At 35.8% G+C, this 24,276-nt stretch overlaps 1 protein-coding gene across 2 annotated transcripts in view; it reads right to left on the bottom strand.

Moving 5' to 3' along the window:
• The window catches only part of LOC124972202 (tetratricopeptide repeat protein 6-like), a 149,384-nt gene that overhangs the window by 14,010 nt on the left and 111,098 nt on the right, over positions 1-24,276 (bottom strand). For both annotated transcript variants that reach the window (XM_047536465.1, XM_047536470.1), the window contains 7 exons: positions 23,057-23,197; positions 21,378-21,491; positions 17,586-17,705; positions 13,543-13,616; positions 5,905-6,115; positions 2,839-2,991; positions 1,804-1,974 (listed from right to left, as the gene is read on the bottom strand). In XM_047536465.1, coding sequence (XP_047392421.1) covers positions 1,804-1,974; positions 2,839-2,991; positions 5,905-6,115; positions 13,543-13,616; positions 17,586-17,705; positions 21,378-21,491; positions 23,057-23,197 — 984 coding nt within the window. The remainder of the gene's footprint in view (positions 1-1,803; positions 1,975-2,838; positions 2,992-5,904; positions 6,116-13,542; positions 13,617-17,585; positions 17,706-21,377; positions 21,492-23,056; positions 23,198-24,276) is intronic.

Below are 24,276 nucleotides of genomic sequence, written 5' to 3'. Positions count from 1 at the left end.
ACTTTTAGGAACTGGAGATAAATATGAGTTAGGAGCTGAGAAAAAAGGCGGAGGTGTAAATCATGGGAAGAAATGTACTCTCTGAGAGGGAGGAGAGGACAGAGTATGGTTCCTGCCCCTAAAGATCTTAGAGTCATGTTGTAGTGAGGGTATTAGAGATAGGTCCACAAAAACAAGTGCAGAGAGAAGTGAGGCAGAAACAAGCCCTTGTGTACCACCAACACTCAGAACAGAAGCAGAGAGGAGGGGCCAGAAAAGCAGACTGAGAAGGGAGCATCCAGCTGAGATGGTAGGAAAAAAAGATAGAATGGTGTCATCCAGTGACTAAAGTGCTTTAGGAAGGGGAAAGTGCCCTGTGTCAAATGCTGCTGAGAAGTCAGGTAAGAGAAGGATGGAGGAAGTCACTGGCTCAGATGGAGAGGATTGTGGAGAGTCTGTGAGATGAATTAGAAACTGAGAGACAGTTACTACAGTCGCTTAACAGAGACTTCTACAAAGAACCGTAGTGAAGAAACAGAGGAGCTAGCCTGAGTCGGCTATGAGGCCAGTGTTCATTTTCCTTTTCTTTTTTTTTTTTTTTTTAAGATGAGGGTTATTGATTTATGCTCTCATGTTAATGAGGAGGAGGAGGTTACAAGGTAATTTTATTGTGGTTCCAAGTAGAGGCATTAAATAAGGAAATGAGGGTATTAAAGTTATTTTTAGAAAGGCAATCACTACAGGAAAACTATAAGCCTTTCTATTTTCAGAAAAACTCTGAAAAAAAAATAGATTACAGAGTAAAATACTTTAAAGTGCACATAAAGACATAGAATATTAAAACCCTTCTATATAAATAAATGTCTAATTTATTCTTGAGTCAAAAGGGAAATAAAAATTGCAGGTGCAAAGTTTTAGGAAAACATTAATAAAAGCATTGCAGGATATATTTAACACTTCTGAGCTATAAACTTAAAATAGTTAAGAAGGTTAATTTTATGTCATGGGTATTTTACTCAAGTTAAAAATAATTATAGACCAAAATATGTGGGATACTGCCAAAACAATACTCGGGGATAAAAAGACATAATTTTAATAAACTGTCACCATATAAATAAAGGGTGGCAATAAATTAATTTACTCTTTTGTCTGCTTGTCTTCAGTTTATCTTCTGTTAAAGAGCAAGAAGACAAACAGAGCAAACTAGTAATTACAGATAAAAAAAAGAAATAATGAGAAAGGCAAGAGTTTGAGTCATATAAATGCACTACAATTCAAATAAATAAATTTTAAGAAAACATCATCTAATATCCTAAACCTTTCATTTCAGACATTACAAAATGAGGCCAAAAGAGATTAATGACTCACATAAAACCAGAACTACAATCCAAGTCTCCTTCTTCCCAATCATATACTCACTGATGCAATTTAGGAAAGGCATACGTTAAGATGAGTTAGCGGTTCTGTCATAGAGAGGGTCCTGAAGAATGTCCAAGTGGAGGTGGAGGGAGGGGGAAACAGAAGACTGAAGCTGAAAGCTGGCGAAGCTGAATATAACAAGATCTGACACTCAGGAAAGTTGGAAAAAAAATGTTTTCTGGGTAAGCATTGAATGATTTTGATGATATTGAGGAGAATAAATCCATACAGGTGTAAACATTTGATGGATAATTATAAACATTCTTATGAAAGAGAACATTACTTTTTTTAAAGGAAAAGCTAATGGTTTATTAGTTTGAGGTGTAAGGAATGCATTTTCAAACTATATATAACAAAGAAAGCATTTGTTTTCAAAAAGAAAATATTCCAGAAAACTCACATTACCTGAGAAAACTGCCTGTGGTGTAAGTAGATATTTCCGGCATTAAAGTAAGCCAGTGAGTACTTGGGGTCTAAAGCAATTGCTGCTTGGTAGTCTTTCATTGCATTCTGTTTTTGGCCCATAAACTCATGAATCACACCACGATTTGTTATGAACTCTGCTGTGGTATTGATCTGCAACATGATAGTGTGAGTCTTTAGCATCTGGGAATAGTATTTATCTCCCATTTCATGTCTGCAGAAATGAACATTATGAAATCTACTTGTGGGAAACAAGTAATTTTATAGTGGAGGTAAAACCCCATTAGAGCAAATATTTTGAGAAGAGACTTGGTATGAAATTGGTTCAATGTCAACACTTTGTTGATTTGGTTGCAATAAAGCAAATAATCTTGGTGCTTTACTAAGTTTCTTGCCAAGGAATAGCTGCAGAGGGAAAGCTTATCTGTTTACCTGTGTTAAGCTAGAGAGAAATTAAATTGAATAGTTAACACATTTATTTGCCCTATGTAGTAATAATTATCTTTAAGTTCTTTCCTTTTTCTCATCTCAAACCTTAGAACATCTACATAAATCTATGGAAACAAAATTCAAAAGCTAGAAGAAAAGAAGAATTTCTGTCACTACATTCAAAACAGGAGTTTTTTATTTGAAATTTCTCTACAGGAAGAATCTGGGGATTTACATTATTCTTTCTTTACCTTCAGACCTAGAACACTGTTTTATGTTTTACATTTATTTTGTATTACAAAGTAGTATTTATGGCCTATGAAACTTACAAGCTGCATTTACTAAGAACCACCAATGTTTGTTAGGAATTAGTTTCTTTTTTCATTTCAAATTCATTTAGACTACAAAATGGTCAAGTCACTATAACTCTTAATCCTGGGAACCACTCAAGGAAAAAAAATTTTTCTCCAAAAACAATATTTTCTCCATAAGTCACTTTAAAGAGGGAACAGAGAACCCCTTACTTGAAAAAGTTCATTAATGGTGTTAATTTATGCTAATGATAACATAATCTAAATAGATTTTTACCTTTATGGCAGCATTAATATCCTGCATTGCAGCAAAATTATTACCCATCTGAAGACAGACCACAGCTCTTCCTTCATAGGCCAGGTAGTTCTTTGGATCAACTTCTATGGCAATAGTAAAATGATTCCAAGCTTTCTGGAATTTTCCTTGGGCCTAAAATAATTTTCTGATTTCATGAAGTAAGAAATAGTTTGTAACATGACAAATGCTTATGATTCTACCTCATACAAAATCTATGGCATGTGGAACTAAAGGGCATATGGTACCAATCTAAGCTATTTTAAACAAGAAGGTGGGCTATACTGTGAGCAAATTCCATTGGCTAATTACCTATGAGTATTTATGGTAAAATTTTAATTAACTAAGATAAGTTCAATTACAGGGTCATCTCTTAACACCAGTTTCAGGTTACATAAAACATGGCCACCATGTGAAACACCAATGATTCTAACAATTGTTGATAATTTTACAGTGAGCTCCAAAAACATAGACAGGGATTATGTTTATTTGCTTGGCACTGAATTCCAGTTATATATAACATATGCATTATATATAAAGTAAAATTAATATGTGTTGCATAAATAGATAAAACATATTTTGATAAATTGTACAGCATCTGGAATTTTAGTACCATTATACATATTCCATAAAAGATGCTGGTAAATCTCCTAAGCATGTATGTATACCGAACTAAGCACCAAGTGGAAAAAAAAAAGAAAAATGGTAAGGAGAGGCACCCTTAATAGGATGTCAGAGTATTTCCCAGAGAAGACCAGTTACCAAACACCTCACCATGGGAAGGCAGCTAGTTAATGAATTTGCATGGTCTAGGGTCTGTCATTTTTCTCATGGGCTCAAAAAGCTAACCTGTCAGAATCTCAGAAACTAACACTTTAACCAAGATAAGCCCAGCGAGTCTCACAAAAAGCTAAGAAGAAATGCAGCTACTAAAGAAATTGGACCTTGCTTTTGGATAGGCAAATCTTCTCTCTCTGGATAAACCACTTGAAAATCCACATTGTCATCACAAGTTCATTTACTAAACAAGGAAGCAGGCAAATTGAGGTTAGATTATTGGAATACTAAACTGCAAACAGTGTCCCAATAGAACTTATCTGTCATCTGTTGTGCTCCCTTCTGTAGCCTCATGATAGGCAAACAGTAAAGGAATATGTAAGTACCTGTTGAACAAATCCTCACTCTTTCCCCCTGGATAGTACGTATAGTCCCCCATTACAGTGTTCCTGTTGCCACTGGCCTTCTTGGCCTGAAGTCAACCCAGGTATCAGGAAGACCAGGACTACCTAGCAAGTGTCTTCTCGTTCCCTGATCCTAAAACTGTCTTGTATCAGTCTTTCATTTCCTGACTCAATCCTTTATACTGATGTGCTTTTCAATCCTTTTGCAGTGAGATCTTCATAAAATGCAAATCTTTGATGTCACTTCTCTGATTAGTGTTGTTCATGTTTTTAACTGAACAGCAAGGCCTTCAATACCAGGCCTTATTTAATTTTCTAGCCTCACCTCTAACCACTCTCCCCTTGCCCATAGCATCCTACCCCTTAGGTCCCTCCCCCTCTTTCTTTCAAAGCTTTCCAATGGGCTACTCACACCCTAGCCCCAGCTCCTACTTCTGAGTAGTTACTAGTCTTTAACACCTCAGCACAAATGTTAATTCTTCAGAAAACCCCCACACTCTTCAAATAAACCTAGGTTCCCTTGGACTAAAGCCTGTTGTTTGTCTTTGTAGCACTTATCATGATTATAATAAAATAGTTATTCATATAATTGATTGTTAGTGTCTGTCGCTCCAATAGGAATTAAACTCTCCCAGAGGAAGCCTGCATATCTTGCTCACTGCTATATCCCTAGGCTAGAGCAGTTCCTGCCCTATATCAGGTACACAGTAAACACCTGCTAAATGCAGTGAGCCATGATGCTGACACATTCCACTGGAGGTCTTCAGATTTAGCTGCTTTGGAGTCACCCCAACCCTTTGCAAATTCTTCTGATCCATAATGGCTAATTTTGTATTTAACTCTCAGAAGGCAATTTTAATTCCCTATTAATAAATTCTTGAGAATACCTCACTATAGCACCAATCCCAAACACCTCCAGTGTTATCAGCCTTAGATCAGTCACAATTGCTTCTTTTTGAATGAAAAAGCAGCAACTTTAAGGGCATATTATTAACAGGGCTATTACAAATTACAATAATTTGAACACAATCTTTTTCCATTACTTAAGTTTTTTGAATATTAGAGGAGATAAAAAGAAGACTTACAATTGCTTAGTTCCTTTTCGTGAAAAATATAGCACATTTTTTACTCTATTCCAAAAATGTCCCTACATTTCTTATTAGTGCAAGTATCTGAGTGAGTTGTGACATTTCAGTGCACAGGTCAGTGTCACAGAAACCACGTGGAGGTCTGCAAGGCCCCACACAGTCTAGCAGCACCCTTCCTTCCTGCTGGAGGGACAAATGCCTGTCCAGATCTTCCTAGCAAGGTCAAGTCCATTGCCATTTGGAGGATGGTTGAATCCAGAAGTCCCTGTAAATCGTCTGACCCCTTGCACAGCTGGAATCCACTTCAAAACTTTCATACATTGTTTATTCCCTTTAATTTTTTTTTCACTAACTCAATAGGACAAAACCTATGGAACCAAGATATAAACTAGTGGAACAAACATTAGTCAGGGTCTTATACATGAAATTCATCCAGTAAGTTTTAAAAGCTGTTCATAAGTGTAGGGAGGGGTACAAACATTGAAAAAAAAAAAAAAGGAAGAAAAAAAAAAAAACTTAAATTCCAAGGATCCTCATCTGACTAGCATTTTAGGTCCCAAGACTCTTCCAGGCAGGCTCCCTGTACCCTAAACAAACTCCTGTGCCCCACTACTGTTCTGCATATTAAAAGTAAGGGAAAGGTAAATGTTCATAACCAAAGAAATTGCCTTTCTCCCCATCGCAACTAATGGGCCAAATATATTCTTTATGGGCCAAATATATTCTTTATCCTGTCCAAACAATTTGTCAATGGTTAAATTATTGTTATATAATATTACCTGCAAATTATAGCCTAGACTAATTCTGGCTTTTGCATATAATGGATTAAAATGCAATGCTTTCAGAAAATCCTTCTGTGCTTGCTTGGTGGCTTCATCATTTCCATATTCCATGTAGGAATTCCCGCGTCCAACGAGAGCATCCAGAAAACGTGGGTTAAGTTTAAGAGCCCAGGCGAAGAAATTGACAGCATCTTCAAACTCTTTAATTCTGAAAAAAAGAAAGAAAATATTGGTGCCTTCTGGAATTTATACTTTCTAATAACATAATCAACATTTTCCTGTATGTGACTTTTCCAAAAAGATTTTCATTGATGCTTATAAAAGAAAATCTTTCATTTTTTTATTATCCATTGTAAGAAGCAGATACATAAGTTCATATGACCTAAGGAGCTGTGAGCTGTGACTAAGGAGCTGTGTAAGGAGTTCTCAAAAGATTTTGGTAAAAGAAGGAAGGGAAGTAAGAACCATTTTCACAGTAGAATGTGAGGGGATGATATTCTGGAACTCTTTTTTCAAATGATAAAAGCCTGAATGGTATTCTTCAACCTAGTTTAAATGGCTATCAGTTACCAATAGAGGAAAGCTTGTGCTCTTATTGACAATGTACACTATTAAAATTATGTTTTGCCTAACAAAGTTTCAGTTAACTACAGACCACATATATGCAATGGTGGTCCCTGAAGATTATATCACCTAGTGACATCATGAACCCCTCACTTTATGTAAATATACTCTATGGTGTTCATACAACCATGAAATTGTCTAACAATGCAATGTATAGAACTTATCCCATCAGTAAGTAATACATGACTTATATTAAAAATAAATTTATTAATACGTATTTAATATACATATGAAAGGGACCAGGTTTTCATTACTGTGAATCTTTGCTTCAGATTTATAAAGAAATGTCATTTCACTGCAGAAACAAGGAGAGGAAGTGAGAGGAAGAAGTAAGTTTTACTTATTAACTTGTGAATGTATGTGGCTCAGTGATAATTCTCTCTCCCCTCCCTAGTTTATGGGATGAGAGCTAGTTTAGTGGTGGGATGAGGGCTTTGAAAGAATCAAATGTATGTTTATGGGCACAGAAAGTCACCTCCATTTCACCTACATATCTAATAATTATATTTAGTCTCAATATGGAAAGAGTTTAGGGTTTAAAAAAAATAAAATGAGTATTCTATTTACTTACCAGATACTATACTAAATGCCTTACATATGCTATTTCACTTGGTTCTGTAAGGTAGTTATGACTGTATTTTACAGATGAAAAGAAAATCATGGCTCAGAAGAGTTTCATATAGGAAATGGCACAGAGTAAATACCTGAGACTCAAATTGAGATAAGGCTTACTTCAAAATTTGTGCTTTTCCACACAGGCATCTCTACTGCACAGTTTTCACTTAAAGTATACTATAGTTGGTGCAGGAGAGCCAGTGGGCTTGTTTCTCAACAACATAGTATTCAAAATGTAATAAGATGTGTCACCATTTTATCTATTTTCCTTTGAAAAATATTATATTTTCTAGAACAGTTACCATGAGTTTCTTGTATTTTATAAAGGAAATTTGGGAGAAATGGTGATACATCTTATGACATCTTGAAACCTACTTGAGTGGTGATGGGTGAGGTCTCTGTGGTAAGTATTCTTCATAGGCTCTTATTTGGTCCTCATTACAACCTTGAAAAATTAATATTCATTTGCATGTTCTGGTTTATGTCTGGACTCTAAACCTGAATATGTAAATTAATACATGGAACTCAGGACAACTGTTCTAGAAACTAACGTATCCTACATATTACTCCAGAGTATCTTAAAACAGTGTTCCCTAAACTTCAGTTCTTTTTTCATGAAAGGTGCCCAACCTTATTTTCTATTTACACTATCATCTACCGAATATTTCCTTTAAGTCAACTTTTTCACTTAACTGAATGTATTTAAAAATACAATCTAATTTTGGTACCGTAAATAGAAAAATTGGTATGCAGTGCCATAAACAGATGGCAATCCTAAAAATAAATAAAATTTGTACTGGATACTGTGGTCTACATCACACTAAGCCCTTGGACTGCACCATCTATTATAAAGAGTTAGAACATTGTTAAAGACTAATCCTTTGCCTATTTATTGATTGTGTTATTTGTTTTTGTGTGTGTGTTAAGTTTTTTGCATTCTTTATGTATCCTGGAGATTAATGCTCTATCTGACGTGCAGGTAAAAAAGATTTTCTCCCTTTCTGTAGTCTTTCTCTTCATACTCTTGATTGTTTCCTTTGATGTGAAGAAGATTTTTAGTTTGATACTGTCCCATATTTGATTCTTGATTTTACTTCTTGAGTCAATCAATAAATGGGCAAAGAAACTGAACAGGCACTTTACAGAAGAAGAAATGGGATCTGTCAACAAATATATGAAAAAAATGTTCAACATCTCTAGCAGTTACAGAAATGCAAGTCAAAACTAAGATTTCATCTCACTCCAGTCATAATGGCAATTATCAAGAATACAAGTAGAAATAATGATGACAAGAGTGCAAGGGAAAGGGTACATTCATAAATTGCTGGTGGGACTGCAAATTGGTGCAACCACTTTAGAAAGTGGTTTTGAAGATTCCTCAAAAAAACTAAAAATGGAACCTGTTATACCACTCCTCAGTACATATCCAAAAGAATTAAAATCAGCATACTACAATGATGCTGCCACATTGATGTTTATAGCAGCACAATTCCTAATAGCTAAGCTATGAAGCCAACTTAGGTGCCCTACAATAGATAAACAGATAAACAAAACGTGGTATACATACACAATGAATATTATTCAGCTATAAAAAGAATGACTTTATGACTTTTGCTGGTAAATGGATGGATTTAGAGACTGTCCTGCTAAGTGAAATAACCCAATCACCCAAAAAACAAAGGTCAAATATTCTCTCAGATATGTGGATGCTAACACAGAACAGGGGTGCAGGAAGAATAGAAGTTCATTGAATTAAACAAAGGGGAATGAAGTGAAGAGAGCGGGGTGGAATAGGAAAGACAGTGAAATGATCAGACATAACTTTCCCAGACACAACTTCATATGAGAGTACACCACCAGTGAAACTCCAAATCATGTACAACCACAAGGATGGAATCCTAATTAGAATAAGTTATACTCCATGAATATATAATATGTCAAAATACACTCTATGGTCATGTATATCTAAAAAGAACAAATTTAAAAAAAAAAAAAAAAAAAAAAAGACTAACTCTTAGCTTTCTTAGCTGAGACTTTCCCCCTTGATGTGTCTGGAAGGTTGAGAAAGAGTTCATTTTGAAAGTGAAAAGTGATTCCATTTCTCACATTGTAAAGAGAAAATTATTAAAAAATTTTTTAAAAACCCTAGTTTTTCAGACCTTAATTGGCTTTAGTTTTGATGCTAGAATTGAGCAGCAGTCTAGACCCAAATTGGCTCAAAAAGGAAGTGACATAACAGAAAAGAGAAGTGAGGTAGAGACAGCCCAGTTGGTTCCTGCTCACTTCTGTCCTGTTTGATGTTTGAGCAGTGGTTGCTTGTGATTGGTTGAGACTCATTTACTTTTTACAAGAGTAGGTTATAGCCTGTTTACATATCACATGAGGTTACAGCAGAGGGAGGAAACTTTAGGCAAATTCTCCCCACTTAGTCAACCTTTTCCCTTTTGGTCAACCTCTTTAATTGACCACTGACCAGAATGTTGGGCCTTGACCTCACTCTCTGTCACCATCATAAATGGATTTATTTGGTCTTAAATCCCATTGGGAAATAAAAGTGGAGTTTGTAAGATAGAAATAAGAAAACAGAACAATAGGTGGGGAAAACAGATTGGTTAACATTAGGGTACTTGAGGCTACCTGGGGCTCAGGGTTAAAAGCAGAGGGTATTTCTTTGTTTTGCTGACTCAGTCTGGAATCTCTGTTTTGGATGGACAGGGAGACTAGTCAACTTTGGATATATTTCCTCACAGTTTAGTTTGATTAAGTGTCATTTAGCAGGAGGGACTCCATTTTGATTTTTGTTCAGTTGGGGCAAGGGGTAGTATAGAAGTTCAATCCAAAGAAATGAGCTGACATAATTTTTAACAAGTATTTTTAATGTTTGTTCACACCATAGTTAAAGTACTCATGATTCTTGCTTCATATTTTGGCAAACACTATCCAAAAGTAGTACACCAAGTGTTCTGCTAGAAGATCACACAAGAATCAACACTGGCACACTAGAAAACTTGGCTTTTGATGGTACAGACAGGCAGAAGTTACCATTCATGTATGTGAACCACTTGGCATCTTCTAAGTTCACCTCATGGTTGTTACTGAGAAACCACAAGGTTGTTTCCCTCAAGTAGTTTATAATGAAATTATACTCCTATTTCTTGGCAACTGGCACTATTTTAGAAGCAAAAATTTGCTAACGTAGGGTCACGATGCCTTCCCAGGTACCTTCTCACTATATTTCAGCATTAATTCCAAACAAGACATGACATTATCTCTTAATACTGGCCATAGTCAATGACCAGTAAGTTGTGTTGCACTCAGCAATTCTATCAATAGGTAGTAAAGCGTTACTTATGATGCATACCTATGGTGATGATGTGTACTGAATCTCCAGGACAATCCCTGTTTCCCCCGTAAATCTCTGAAATGTTCCTAGTTAATTGCTATTCAAATTGCATCATCCTGTGCAAGTGCACATTCTAATATATAGCTTATAAAACATAATTTGTCTTTTTGTATAGCTTAACCAATTACCAAAAAAAAAAAAAAATAAAAAGAAAGAAATACAAAAACAATGAGGCAGTGAAGAGAGGCACACCACCATATCATCTAAGTCATGTGTTACCAAAAGGCAGCAACTGACGCTATTTTTGGATACCTATCTAGTTGTCAGCATTAACTTTAATGAACATCTAGTTTATTTGGACAAGGTAAATAATCATTGAACCATATATCTGGAAATGAATCTTGAAAGTCCCTTGTATATCTCATCAAAATTGATAATGATTGAAATCAAGTCCAGAGGAGGTGACAAAGCTGAAGATAGATTTCCCTGACCATACTTCTCATACCAAAAATAAGGAAAAAAAAAAAAAAAAAAAAAAAGGAAACGACTAAAGAAACAGCAGTTTCATTTTTTCTGGAGATATGTTGATCAAAGTGTCCTATAGGGCAAAGCTCTTGTTAAGTCATCCGATGGCAATTAGCCAATGGAAAAATATGGCAGAATATCTACATTGCATCAAGGTGCATGCTCAGAGAGATATAAATTGTTAAGCATCTGTAACTATAAATATAAAAGTATATTTTAAAAGTTTTTCTAAAATAAAATGTGTTTGTTTCAATCTAAAGTAATGTGATCACACACGGAGGGTGCCTGATTCTTGTCAGTGTCTGCTAACAATGTGCTGAGCTTACCCGCTGGGCCACAAACACAAAGGCCCACTGCCTTTACCACATTAATCACATACGTGACCAGATGTGCCCTACTGAGTTGTACAAATAAATCACAAACACCTCCCCAACCAAAGAATGTGGCTTGCAGAGCTAAAGATTTTTTTAAATTATGTAAATATTAAGAATAGTAAAAATAAATTTGCTGAATGAAAAGTGTGTAGGACACAGAAGGGAGTAATCTATGTTATTATTTTTTTTAAATCTGAAGGTGACTTTCTCAAAGCGATCTAAAACTTAGCTCCATCATAACACTCTTGGTGATTAAATTGGGCAACAAGTAGGATATTCAGACTAAGGAATGTTGTCTCCTAGCAACCGCACGAGTGAGAACCAGGGATATACAAAGGATACTTCAAAAGTCTGCAACCCCACAAGTTCAAAGATCAAAGCCCTAAAATTTAAAGATTTATTCCTTTTATAAAATTTTCCAAATGAGAAAAGTTTTACTTTCCCTACTATAAGACACCAAAAGCAAGTCCCCATAGTTACAAACCATACTGCCATGGTCTAAGTGTGTTACCATTCACCTTGAAAAGCAAAAATAGTGTTCCTAAAAATATATATATATAACTAATGAGTAAACATTGTTAAGTTCAGTAAAACTGTTACAAGTCAATATACATGGAATTGGGACTCTGAGTTATCAGGGATTTATTGTTGATTGGAATTCTACTTTTATCAAAGAATAATAGAGATCCCAGTTGGGTGATGACAGTTGGTTATTTGGAATTGCAAAGCAGTATCAGCTTAGGGAGGTTCTGCCATATATACCCAGTGATTACATTTCTTAAGAGATTGTGAACTGACACACAGAGAAACTTCCTGGACTCTAATAGACACTAAACATAGGAAAGAGGTTGAGAGAAATTTGGGGTCTTTTTAGTTTTAACAGAATGCAGTGACCCTGGACATTTTTGTTCTGCACACACCATCAAAACAAACACATCAGTCATCATTATTCCTTCTCTTAAGAATGACAATTAAAGAGATGAAATATATAAAAATTGCTGGGTTAAAATAGGTAACAGTGTTACTGTGTTTTACTGTCTGTATAAAATAAAAGGTCCTAGTCCAATTTAGGCCTTTTAACCCAAAGTCACCTTCAGAAGGTCCAGTTACTATCTTACTTCGTCACTAAATTTTTTAAAGAAAATTCTCTTATAGGGAAACATAGATGTACTATGTGCTAAAAAGAAAAATAAAGAGTGCCAATTTCCTAAATAATTCACTATGTCCTATTCCCTAAACTGAATATTTACAGTCTTGTCTACATAATTTATGAATTATCCTAATTTCCTCCTTGAAATTAAGTGCTGTTTCTCTTATTTAAAGTGATGTTATAAACTATTACTTAACCAAGTACATTTGATCCTATATTAAAATCTGCATGAGCTGAATCTCTATGCATTCAAAAGCAAAACGATCAAAACTTAATTTTCAGATATCAAATGTACATGTAGAAATGTACACATTATAGTTAGCAAAGTCTATATACTATCATATTATTAATGTATTTTAAATTGATTGTCTGTATTTTAGCCTTATATAAGTGTTCTATCCTTCTGTGACTCTTATAGAAGTAAGAGTAATAATCTTAGAGGTAATAATGTTTTAAGCACTGTGTTTTTGTAGATTTTATTGTATTTTGTAGATATTTGCTGGCATTTTCTTAATTAGTTTTAGATTTACAGTTATGTTTTTTAAAGGCAAAATTTCTGGAAAATACATTACTTTTTTAAATCACCCTCTCTTCTAGGAAATGGAAGTTTTATAAGCTAGTCCCCTTTTATGAACAAATTACATAACTTTATTTTGTGCTTAGATATTTCAAGCTATGTATAATTTTATTCTACATATTACCAAGACCCTTTGCATTATACAGGTTGGTAACAAATGGACACCCGCAATACCATGATGCAGGTGTTTACCCGCCAACTGGTCTGAGAGTGTGTGAAAGGCAGCACGGTGCTAACGACATGCTAGTTGTGGTGGTTCCTGTGTCTCCACAGGGAATTCTCATTTTTCTCCCCCTTTTGAATGCTGCCACATCCAGAAAATTGTCCCCAATGTCTTCCATTATTTCCTGGCTTCTTCATGGGGCTGTAAGTAAATATATGTGATGATCCCACTTGCCTCCCCTTGGACACCAATTGTACTCCATACCTGTGGTGGCACATGGCGGCAGCATGAAAAAGACTCAGGTTGGTCTGGCTTATCAGTGCAGCTTGTTTAAAATCCTGAAACAGTTTTTCAAGTTTTTGTTAATTTTTCAATATTATCTCAAGTTCTCTCTAAAACTTTTGTCTAACTTTGATTCCACATAATATACATAGCACAAGCATTAAAGTATGCATCTTCCTAAAATCTCATCTTTTCTTCACAGGATCACATCTAGCAAGAGTGGATGTTGCAAGGGAATCCTGTAACAAATTATCTCAGTCGCTCTATTTTTGTTTATACCTCATGATCACCACCAGAGACTTCCCTACCTAGGTAGAAATGGAAACTCCTGGAGAGAAATTTTGGGCAAACTTCAGTGCAGGGAAAGGACACCTGGACCTTGTGTATGGATTAGTTAAATCTGCTCCTACCTTTGGAATCCACACTTCTGGAAAGAAATGTGTCCTTTATGCAGGGACTCAGAAGACTTCCTGAACAGGGAGGAAGGGAAACTCTAACCCCAAGATTTGAAGTTTGGAAAGTCAACTGGTATGGATTTGTATGGTCCTGGGAACAAGTTTGTTTAAAAGAATTAAAGGTGCTGAGTCTGCAAGAGATCCTGCCGTAGTGGCCCAGAACACTCTCCTCTGTTAGGCACCAGAGAGTTTCTGAAGCTTATAAACTTTTCAAAGTCCTACAGAAACATTTGTGACCTGAAGCAAAATAAGAACACCACTAAAATTAACATTTAAATAAGTATCTACAAATCAAAATGTCATGTGTGTACATATGTGCACATTTATATACATATGATTAGATTGATTTTACTGATTGCTATAACATGAGAAGGGACCTTCCAAAAGTAAGAGTCCAGAACCTCTGAATAAAAATTACTTCTTTTCCCCAGAGACCTTCTTCAGCAGGATCATCATGGGCAATTGGGTTGTGGCCAAGCTAAACAGTGGAGAGTGCTGTACTCTCCTGTGCTACACAAAATCCCTCCAGACTCTCTTTCTGAGGGTGACCAGCACCCCTAAGCCCCAAAGGGCATTTCCAAACTGCAGAAGAGCTAACTCTAATCCACAGTCTTGCTCCCTTTTCTCCCTCCTCCTCACACAAAATTTCCCTGGTTGTGTTTGAGGGAAGAGGCAGGCTGTCTTAGTGGGTAGGATGAGTGTTTCCATTACTAGAAGTGGAAGAGAAGCAGCAGGGCTGAACTGAGCACTCAGGGATCCTACAGGAGGAAGAGGTACCAAAAACAGACCAATCTGTAAATGTGAATTGTCTGCTTAGATTCATGAAGCATGTTTCAGTGCTAAATGGAACCATTTGGCTGAAAAGAAGAGATGGATTGCCTAATCAGATATAATCTCATCAAACACTCTGCCAGTCATCTTCCATTCTCTGTCAGAGCATTTGTCCCACATCCCCTGGAAACTGGCTCCACATTCATGCTATCTCCTGTCCTTGTCTCACTCTCCCAACCTAGCATGACTTCTCTCAGCCTGCCCTGCCCTGGAAATGACACATGACCACATCATTATAGTTCCTGTCACTACCAATCTCCCTGAATCCTAGTCAGCACTTACCAAACCCGCACCTCCAAATAAGTCCCATTTTATTCTGTAATTTGTAAACTGGCTCTAAAGATGTTCTTAAATTATTCTTATCAAAGTAAACCAGTAAACCAGTACTCAGACTCTAAAAAAACTATAGAACTTAAGTACTACATAGTGGTCCTCTGTTCCACTCCCCAAAGGCAACCATTTTTACAACTTACTGTTATTTTTTTCTGACATTTACCCTCAAGTTTCTAAATAACATGATTATTGCATCATATTTAACTTTACAACCATTCACTTTATACACAGAATAGGATTTAGCTGTCTTATATCACCACCCCATACACCTTCCTTCTCCCATCATCCCTCTACACCTAAGATGACCTGGTTTTGCTTTTTTTTTTTCATTAAGGAGGTCACATGTGAGCAGAAACGTGAATGAAGGATGGACTGAACCATATACTAATCAGTCAGAAGAAAGCCATGTGCACAAGGAAGAGCTGTGCAAAGGCCCTAGGCAGGAAGGGAGTCTGGTTTTGCTGCCAAGGAATAGCAAAAGGCCAGAGAGGAGTAACTAGGGTGAAGAAAAGGAGGACTGGGGATATAGCTCAGTTGGTAGAGTGAGTGCAGCCTGGCAAGCACAAGGCCCTGGGTTCGATCCCCAGTACTGCAAAAAAAAAAAAAAAAAAAAAGGGGGGGGGTGGGACTGAAAATGAGGTCAGACAGGTCAAGTAGGATCATGGTTGATCATTGTCAAGAATTTGGATTTTATTCTATGTGTGATGGGAAGCCATTTTAGAGCTTGGAGAAGAGAAGTTAACTTGTTCAGCTTTATGCTTTTAAGAGTTTTCTCTGGTTGCTGAATGGAGAACAGTGTGCAGAGGGGAAAGCATGGAGGTAGAGAAGCCAGTTGGAAAGCTACAGCAATGGTCCAGGGAGAGAGGATTCTGTTCTGAGATCTGAGTTCACACCTGCCCCAGTCCCTACTTATTGAGAGGGAGATGGTGGTGGCCATTAGGAGAATTGATTTAATTCAAAATATGCTTTAATGTTAAAGCTGACTGGACTTGCTATAAGGTTAGATGTGGGGTGAGAGGAAAGAGAGGGAACAAGCATGAGTCTCCTTAGATCATCATCTCCTCAAGGACTTGAACTCAGTCTTATTTATACCCTATGGTCAGTGCCAGTACCTTGTCTGAAAGAACAGCATTCAAGATCAAGTGAGACCTGAGTTCAAGTCTTTCCCTAGTACTTACTGGATCAAAGAACTTATTATTTAATTTCTCTTGAATACAAGTTTCCTCCTCTGTAAATTATAATTTTAAATTCTATAGTATTGTTGAACCTGATACATAGCAACTGTGCAGTAAATAGGATGGATATAGCTGTACAGTGCAAATAAATATTCATTCTGTAGGTAACACAGGCCCAACATTTAATCCCCAAAAGCTGAGGATCTTTGATCCCCACCTCCATTTTTCTTGCTTTCTATATTCCAAAACTGTTGCCCAGATTTCCATAGTTTTCTTTTCTACCACAATCAGAGAAGTTCTTTAGCAGCCTGTGCCTGAGGTAGTCCCTAGTGGTATATCTCAAAGATATTTTCAATTATCAAAAAGCCTAAAGGAATTGAAATGTTGAGATTACATTGTATCATACTGGAAGCAAGTAGAAAATAAGTGATCCTGTTGGGCAGTATCTCAAAAGATAGTTCCAGATGTCAAAAATTATAAAAACCATCCTGGGAGATGAAAAACAAATAGGAGAACACTCCTCTACATAATGTTTAGGTTGCAGTTTCTTAGAAACTAAGATGCAAAACTATTACCTAACTATAAACCTCAAAATGCTATTTGATTTCTGTCTTGTGTTTCTTAATTTTAATTCCAACATTACCATAAAATAGACAACAAAAATAAAGTTAAATGCGAATTATGAATTTTATTTATTTTATAATAAAATAAATATGAAACTATTTTTTCAATATACTGCATATGCTTACATCTATTACAATTCTGAACGCTAGTTCCCAGTAACTGAAAAAAATGTTCCCAGCAGCCCATTCTGATCAACTACATCCTAAACCATTTAAACAGATTTATTTTGATATGTTTTCAACAGGAAAAGAAAAAAACTGTGAAGGAGAAAGAGCACCAAGCACCAGAGTAAATGATACACAAATAATTTCATTTGCTACACAATAGAGTTTTGAGTGTATTTCTTTTCAGAGGTAATAGTCTCGCTCAATTAAAATTTACTCTTTATTCTCTGGCTATTTATCTGTATACAATGTGAAGTAAAAATACCATTTTTTTTGCACAGGTTCTTTTAATCATTCCTACCTAGTACTTCAATACAACTGTTGCTAAAGTTACCACTCATTAGCATTGCCATTTGGTAGCAACGAAAATGAGTTCACTAGTTTTCAAAAGAGAAAGTACAAAATCAAGTGGGTTCATTTTATATGTCCACAGGAGAACTCACCTCTAATGCAAAGCCATACTGCTCTTGCTCAGCATAGATGTTTCCACGATTAATGAGAGCATTTAATGTTAGACTTTCTACAGCTTCAAGCAGCAGCACAATTCCATAATCTGTTAAGGCCTAAAAATAAAATAGTCACTTACAACCTAGATACAATTCTTTAGATATTTTGTTCATTAGCCATGGACAACATGTCCCTGCACAAAGTAGGATCTCCACCTTAACTCTTTAATTTGACTTATAATTTGGGATCAAAACAATCATATGTTACATTCGCAGGGTTTCCTTAGCTAAGTATTATGAATATGCCCACTTTTTAAATAAGTGGTAGCCTTTATTTTTATTCTTTTTTTTTTCATTCACTGAATGAACAGTTTTTTCCTATCCTCTACTCTGTCCACCAGGTACTAGAAACATCCTAAATTTGAATTGGAGTAGTCTCCTAAACTATTTTCCTAGTGAATATTTTGTCCAAGAAAAAAAAAAAAACGGTCATACGGTTTGATTAGAAAAGGGCCAGATCTCATGTTTGCATCACCTACTAACTGAAAATGGCACGTGTTCTCTATGTCACCCTGTGCAGGCTCGCTTGTGCATAGGTTGAAAGAGAGGAACTCAACACCCACCCACCCCCAATTCAGTAGTTTCAACAAATGACTTACTGACATTAAAGCACTGCATGAACTACTGTTTAAAATTTAATTTCTTTTTAGTGTTTTATTGTCTTCCTCATAGAAGTCTCAGCTCTACGGGGTCAGACTTTATCTATTTTGTTCACCATTACAAACCCAGTAACAAGCATCATGACTGCACACAAAAGGCATTCATTACCTTTCTACCAAATGAATAAATCATGGATCAATGTAAATGGATAGTAACAAAAGTAACAAGTAAGCACTCATAAGAAATATCACTTTAAAATATTTGGTAGGTATACTCATTGTTTTTAATTTTTATTGGTGCATTATATCTATACATAATAGCAGGATTCATCGTTGCATATTTATACACACAAACAAACACACAATAGAACAATTTAATTTGGTCAATGTCCCCCCCCTCCCTCTGGTCTACCCCCTTACTTTACTATATTCCTCTCCTTCAATTTTTGCACACATTGTTTTCTAAAGATAATGGTCTAAGCTGAGAATTAATCTACTCAGATCATCTCCTTTCTTTTCATCGTTCTTTTTTTTTTTTTTTTTTTTTTTTTTTGTTCCCATTCAATGAACAGGTTTCCTGCTCTTAATTCTGCCCACCAGGTCTTAGAACAATCCTAAATTTGGGTTGGAGTAAAGTCTCCTAAACTAATTCCTTAGTGAACATTTTGTCCCAAAAGTCATATGGTCTGAAAAGAAAAGGGCCAAACCTTACTTGCTTGTAGCACCTACTACTGAAAATGATAAATAAATACCAAGTCACTTTGTGCTCATTGGCCCTTCTCTAGTATTTCCTGATTGTGCACTCAAGTGTCTAAAAATATTGTTCAGTTAAAGAACCTGTGTGTATACTGTGGCATAGTTATAAGCAAACATCAACAGAACTATAAAAATAATAATGCCTAAAAAAAAAAAACTTTTGTTTACAATAAAAATAAATAAATAAATAAAACCTAGAATGTTAGTCACAAATTACATATCTTTTCTTTTCATAGAATCCCAGAATATAAAACCTATAAGATGTGTTAAGAGATCTGCTAAGCAGCTGAATATGTGACATAAGAGGAAACAAATGCCAAGAAGTGAGATTTCTTGGAGAGGTGAGAGCGCAGGGGTTTTAAGAGAATGAGTGAGCGTCTTGGCCTTTCCCAGATGTGTATCATCCTACATATTAGTACTTGCTTCTCAGTTTCCTCAGCTGCAAAATTGGTATATTAAACATAAGATTGTTTTAAGAGTTAACTTAGAGGGCTGGAGTTGTGGCTCAGCAGTAGAGTGCTCACCTACCATGTATGAGGCACTGGGTTTGATCCTCGGCACCATATAAAAACAAATAAATAAAGGTATTGTGTCCAACTAACATATACACTTTTTTAAAAAAGAGTTCATTTAGAAATATTTTGTTTGTACATTGATCAATCATTTAGCCCACTGCCTAACACACAAGTCCTAAAAAAGAGGTAACTGCTATTATTTTTATTAGTATAGAATAATAGAGTCAGAATTCACCTTTGCTTAGTTTTTAGGAAACCATATCTTAGGAGAATGCCTAAGGGCATTTTTTTTTTTTTTTTTTTTTTTTGGACACTTGTTTTTTTCTCAGTCTAACATGGCAGGAATGTGAAGAATGGGATCAGCAAAAGGGAGGAGGTGACACTGTTAAGTGATATCTGGGTCCACATGTTGGAGATCAGATGGTTTTGTAAAGCCACCTAAGACTGTTAACCCAGAAGCAAACAAACCTGTGAACGCCAACCAGGTCTCTAACTCCCTGTGTGACTCAGATGAGTTTTCTAGCCTCTCCCTACTTCCATTTCCTCACCTGTAAAATGAGGGGATGAAATGATTTGGAGTCCTGGATGCTTTAAAATCACCAATATTTTGTGATTCTAATTTAGTCTCACTTTATTTGGGCAGTTTTTCATTTTCTTCGTTAACAAGGACTTGCCTTTTTTACATATCTGAGATAACAGAAACTTGGAAGTCGTTTCCCTAACCAGCCTATTGTTTGGGCTTCAGGATTACCTTTCTAGTAGGAGGAGGGGTGGGGACAGAGTCCTCAAAGATACCTGCTGTGCAGGTCACTGATAAATACTCCTTTAATTAACTCCCTTGTTCAAAATTAGTTATTCATTGTCTGTGTTTCTGAGGAAACCTGATAGTCTGGTTACCAGGAATTTTGCATCCTCTTGAATAGAAATGATGTTTCCCAACTTATTCCCTTCAAAGCTTGCACTTCTAAGTGTTTTAAACAGACAACTAAGTTTCAGAGATTGAGGAGTATGTTTGCATAGAACAGCGAAAATGAGATGAAGTCTTCAAGGAAAAGCTTCATTTACTGTGCGAGGATCAGAAACAGGGAGGGGGAGACCAGGGCATAAAAGAGAAAAAGAAGCAAAATTGACAGGACAGAACACTGGGAGCCCACAGATTAGCCACTCGGCTATGAGGGATCCTCCTTGAAAAAGGACCTCACTGAGAAGGGGTGAGAAGATAGGAGTAAGCCTGGAAAATATAAAAGAGAGTTTGCACAGGTAGATGCTGGATCAAGGCAAATAGAGAGAAAGATTTGTTGTAGCCATGGTTAGGCCTTTAAAACACACTGGCACATCTTGTTCACAGTCCCCAGAGGCGAAAACCATCACATCAATCCCCCTACTGCATGTATAGTGTCAGGACCTTCAAAAATGCCTCTGTGAACTGCTTGAGCTAATGTCAAAATAGTGAAGAATAATATTTCTAGTGATCACTGCTATAAAATTCTACAAGCAGAGTATCAATAGACACATTTACTCGCATGATTCTTATGTAGTGTATTTTAATGTATTCAACATTTAAATGTTTTTATTAGCATTACAAAATTAATTTTTTACTTATTACAGAAATTGTGTAAGAAAACTATATTATTTGAAATGATTCTTTAGTTCTTAAGTTTTATGTGGTGTATTTCCATAGGAATTACTTTCCAAAGTTATAGACGTAATCGGAAAATACTTCGCAGGTGCTTTAAATATGTTTACAAATGCTTTAATATGTTGTTTAGTCAATGTTATTTATTGATATCAACAAGCCGTTAAGTACATGTTGTTTTTTACATGGTTTAAGCTCATTGTTTACTAAATGATTGGCTCACCATTTGAAGTTCCCTTGTCTGGGTGTAACATAATGCTCTGTTATAAAATGCCACATAACACTTTTTGTCCATGTTGATAACTGTAGTTAAATCTTCAATAGCTAACTTGTAATTCTACAAAGAAAAAATAATTAAGAAGGGTACACCATAATGGACAAATTTAATTGCAGAATAAATTCTTGATTCTATCAGAGTTTCTGGAACATTCATTTAACCATTCAGGATATCATCTGTGAAATGAAGACAACAATCAAGCTAACCTTCCACAGAGTTAATTAAGAAGATTTCCTAGTAGGAATTCTTATTTTCTTTCAACTACAAATAAAATTAAAGATATCAGTAACTTTTTAATTTAGACAATCATTTTATTACTAATGTTCCTGGATGGCATGGAGAAAATTCTACTGATTGGTAAAAGGGAATCAACCCAGGTTCATCTAGCAAACATTTGCCAAAGTTGCTTACTTCTGTTATTCAGACTACCCAAACGTATAAGCATACATTTCTATAGGTAGTACTTTTCATGGAATTAACACATAATGCAAGAGCATATGAAATAGCTACTGAGAAAGGTCAAAAAAAATCAAAGTAGGGAGAAACAAAATACTCCATGCAGTATCAGATATCAACAGTGCTGCTCACACCGTCTAACCTGATCATTTCTGTTTAAGAACCAATCATGAATTCAAGTGATGATTTAGTTCTCAGGTGTAAAACTCTATTAAAATGATAAAATAGTAAAAAATGTAAAACATCCCAAGTATCCAACAATCAAGCGGTTAAAAATAAATGATGGTGGAATATTATGCCATCATAAAAATTATATCTCCAAAGATTAAATATAAAAAGCAGGGCACAACACAAATTATGTAAATAGCATAAACCCCAGCATATATTTTCAGGAAAATTAAAAATTAACTGCAGATACTCCAAAAATGCTCTCGGAAATTATAATTTGATGGTTGGGATAGTAATCCTTTATTCCCTTCTTCATATTTCTTTTTTATTCTTTTTATTTCCAAACTTCCTACAATGAACATGTTAGACTAGGTAGCCAGACAGACATGAGTAAAGGTGGTGGGGAGAGGAAATTCAGACTCTGCCCCTAGGCAGCACCCTGCTAGCCTTAATAAGGCCCAGGGACCAGCTTCTTGTGGTCAGACAGTTTGCTGTCAATCTGGAGAAAAGGAAAGCAATCTATGCTGGGAAATTTTCCAACATGATGAAATTGGAAATTGGCATAGGCACACTAAGCCATGATGGAAAAACCTCAGTAACCACCCCACATTCGTAATTGAGGAAGGAGGTTCTGAGACAAAATATAAAAACCTGCCAGGTGGGAAAACCCAAGCTGCTTCCTCTCTCTGTCTTCTTCTGTCTCTTGACTGAAATCTTTCTTCCTAGAACATAAGAGTAGAGGAACCTCTCTCCCCAGTAGCAAAATATTACTACTTTCTTTAAAAATAAAATAGTAATGATAACATTATTTAAAATGTAAAGGTCAAAAATAAGTACCACTATTTTGTGAAAAATCATGAATTGAAATCCCCTTTTGGTTCATTATGAAAAAAGTACTCTACGTAGTTCTGCTCTTTATACCACAGCAATTCTCCTATCACAGAGGAAAAGAGGGGAGTGAGTCCCTACTTAGCATCTAAATCAGTCAGGAGGTGGCCTACCCTGCTGTAGTATTTCAGAACTCCTCTGCAGAGATAGGCGTGCACACTCTCAGGATAAATATTGATGGCCTCATTACAGTTCAGAATTGCTTTGGAGAATCTGCCTTTTGAACCATAGAAGGCTACTCGGGCTAAGTATGCCTTTCAGAGAAAGAGAAAAGGAAAGCAGGAATAAAGGTTTTACTGAAATCATCAGTTCGACCAAAAATCTATGAACAAATCTATGCCACCCGAAGACAGTATTAAGATACAGTCTTTTCCCCCACTCAATCATTAAAAAAAAAAAAATTCAAACATACAGAATAATTGAAATAATAGTATAATGAACACCCGTGTACCTATCAACTGGATTCAATAATTATGGACATTTTGCTTGTCATATTTATTTTATTTTTTCCTTAACTATGGAAAAGCAGTTGTAGCCATCATAATTTTTCACCCTGTGGCCTTGTGACAGGTTGACATATTTGACTCCACAGAAATGTTATAGGTCAGTCTATATGGGCAATAACTAAACAGACTCCATTTTACCCTGAGACTCCATGTTATGTAAGAAATGCTTCTCCCGTGGGAACACCCCACCTCTGTACCCATCAACAGTTGCTTAGCATAGCATGTTTGGCAACACAAAATGACAATTCTTATATAATGCAAAATTGTTCTCTTTTTGAATCCTATTTTTCTTAGGCAATGTACCATGTCAAGAGTGATTGTCTAGATGTTAGTAACCATTCTTTAACTTGTACCCAACTAAGGTCATTTTGATCCACTTCCCCTTCTGCTTATGATTGTAGATCTCATGATGTTGGTTTGTAGTTCCGAATCATAGCAACAGACACTTATGACTGATGTACTGACGTATGGTATAAAAACCCCTGCAACCCTATTATCAGAGCTGTTCTCCCAATAGTCATTTTGGGGTGTTGTGTGAGACAGTTAACCAGCCGGCTAATAAAGACTCTCAGATTTGGATTTCTCAATGGTGATTGATCTGTTCTTAAAATTGCACCCCACAACAGCCTTCAGTATGCATCTACCATGGAAAAAAGAGATTGCCCTAGGTAACCACACTGCCATTATATCACATTTCTAGAAATTCCCTAAAATTATCTATTATTCAACCAATTCAAATTTCATGGTCTTTTTAAAATCAGGATCCAGTCACACTTCACCTATTAAATTTTGTGTTGCCTTTAGTCTATTAAAAGACAGAAATCCAT

The sequence above is a fragment of the Sciurus carolinensis genome, chromosome 2 (assembly GCF_902686445.1).
Source record: "Sciurus carolinensis chromosome 2, mSciCar1.2, whole genome shotgun sequence".
Taxonomy (NCBI): domain Eukaryota; kingdom Metazoa; phylum Chordata; class Mammalia; order Rodentia; family Sciuridae; genus Sciurus; species Sciurus carolinensis.
This window is presented reverse-complemented; position numbering and strand designations above follow the sequence as displayed.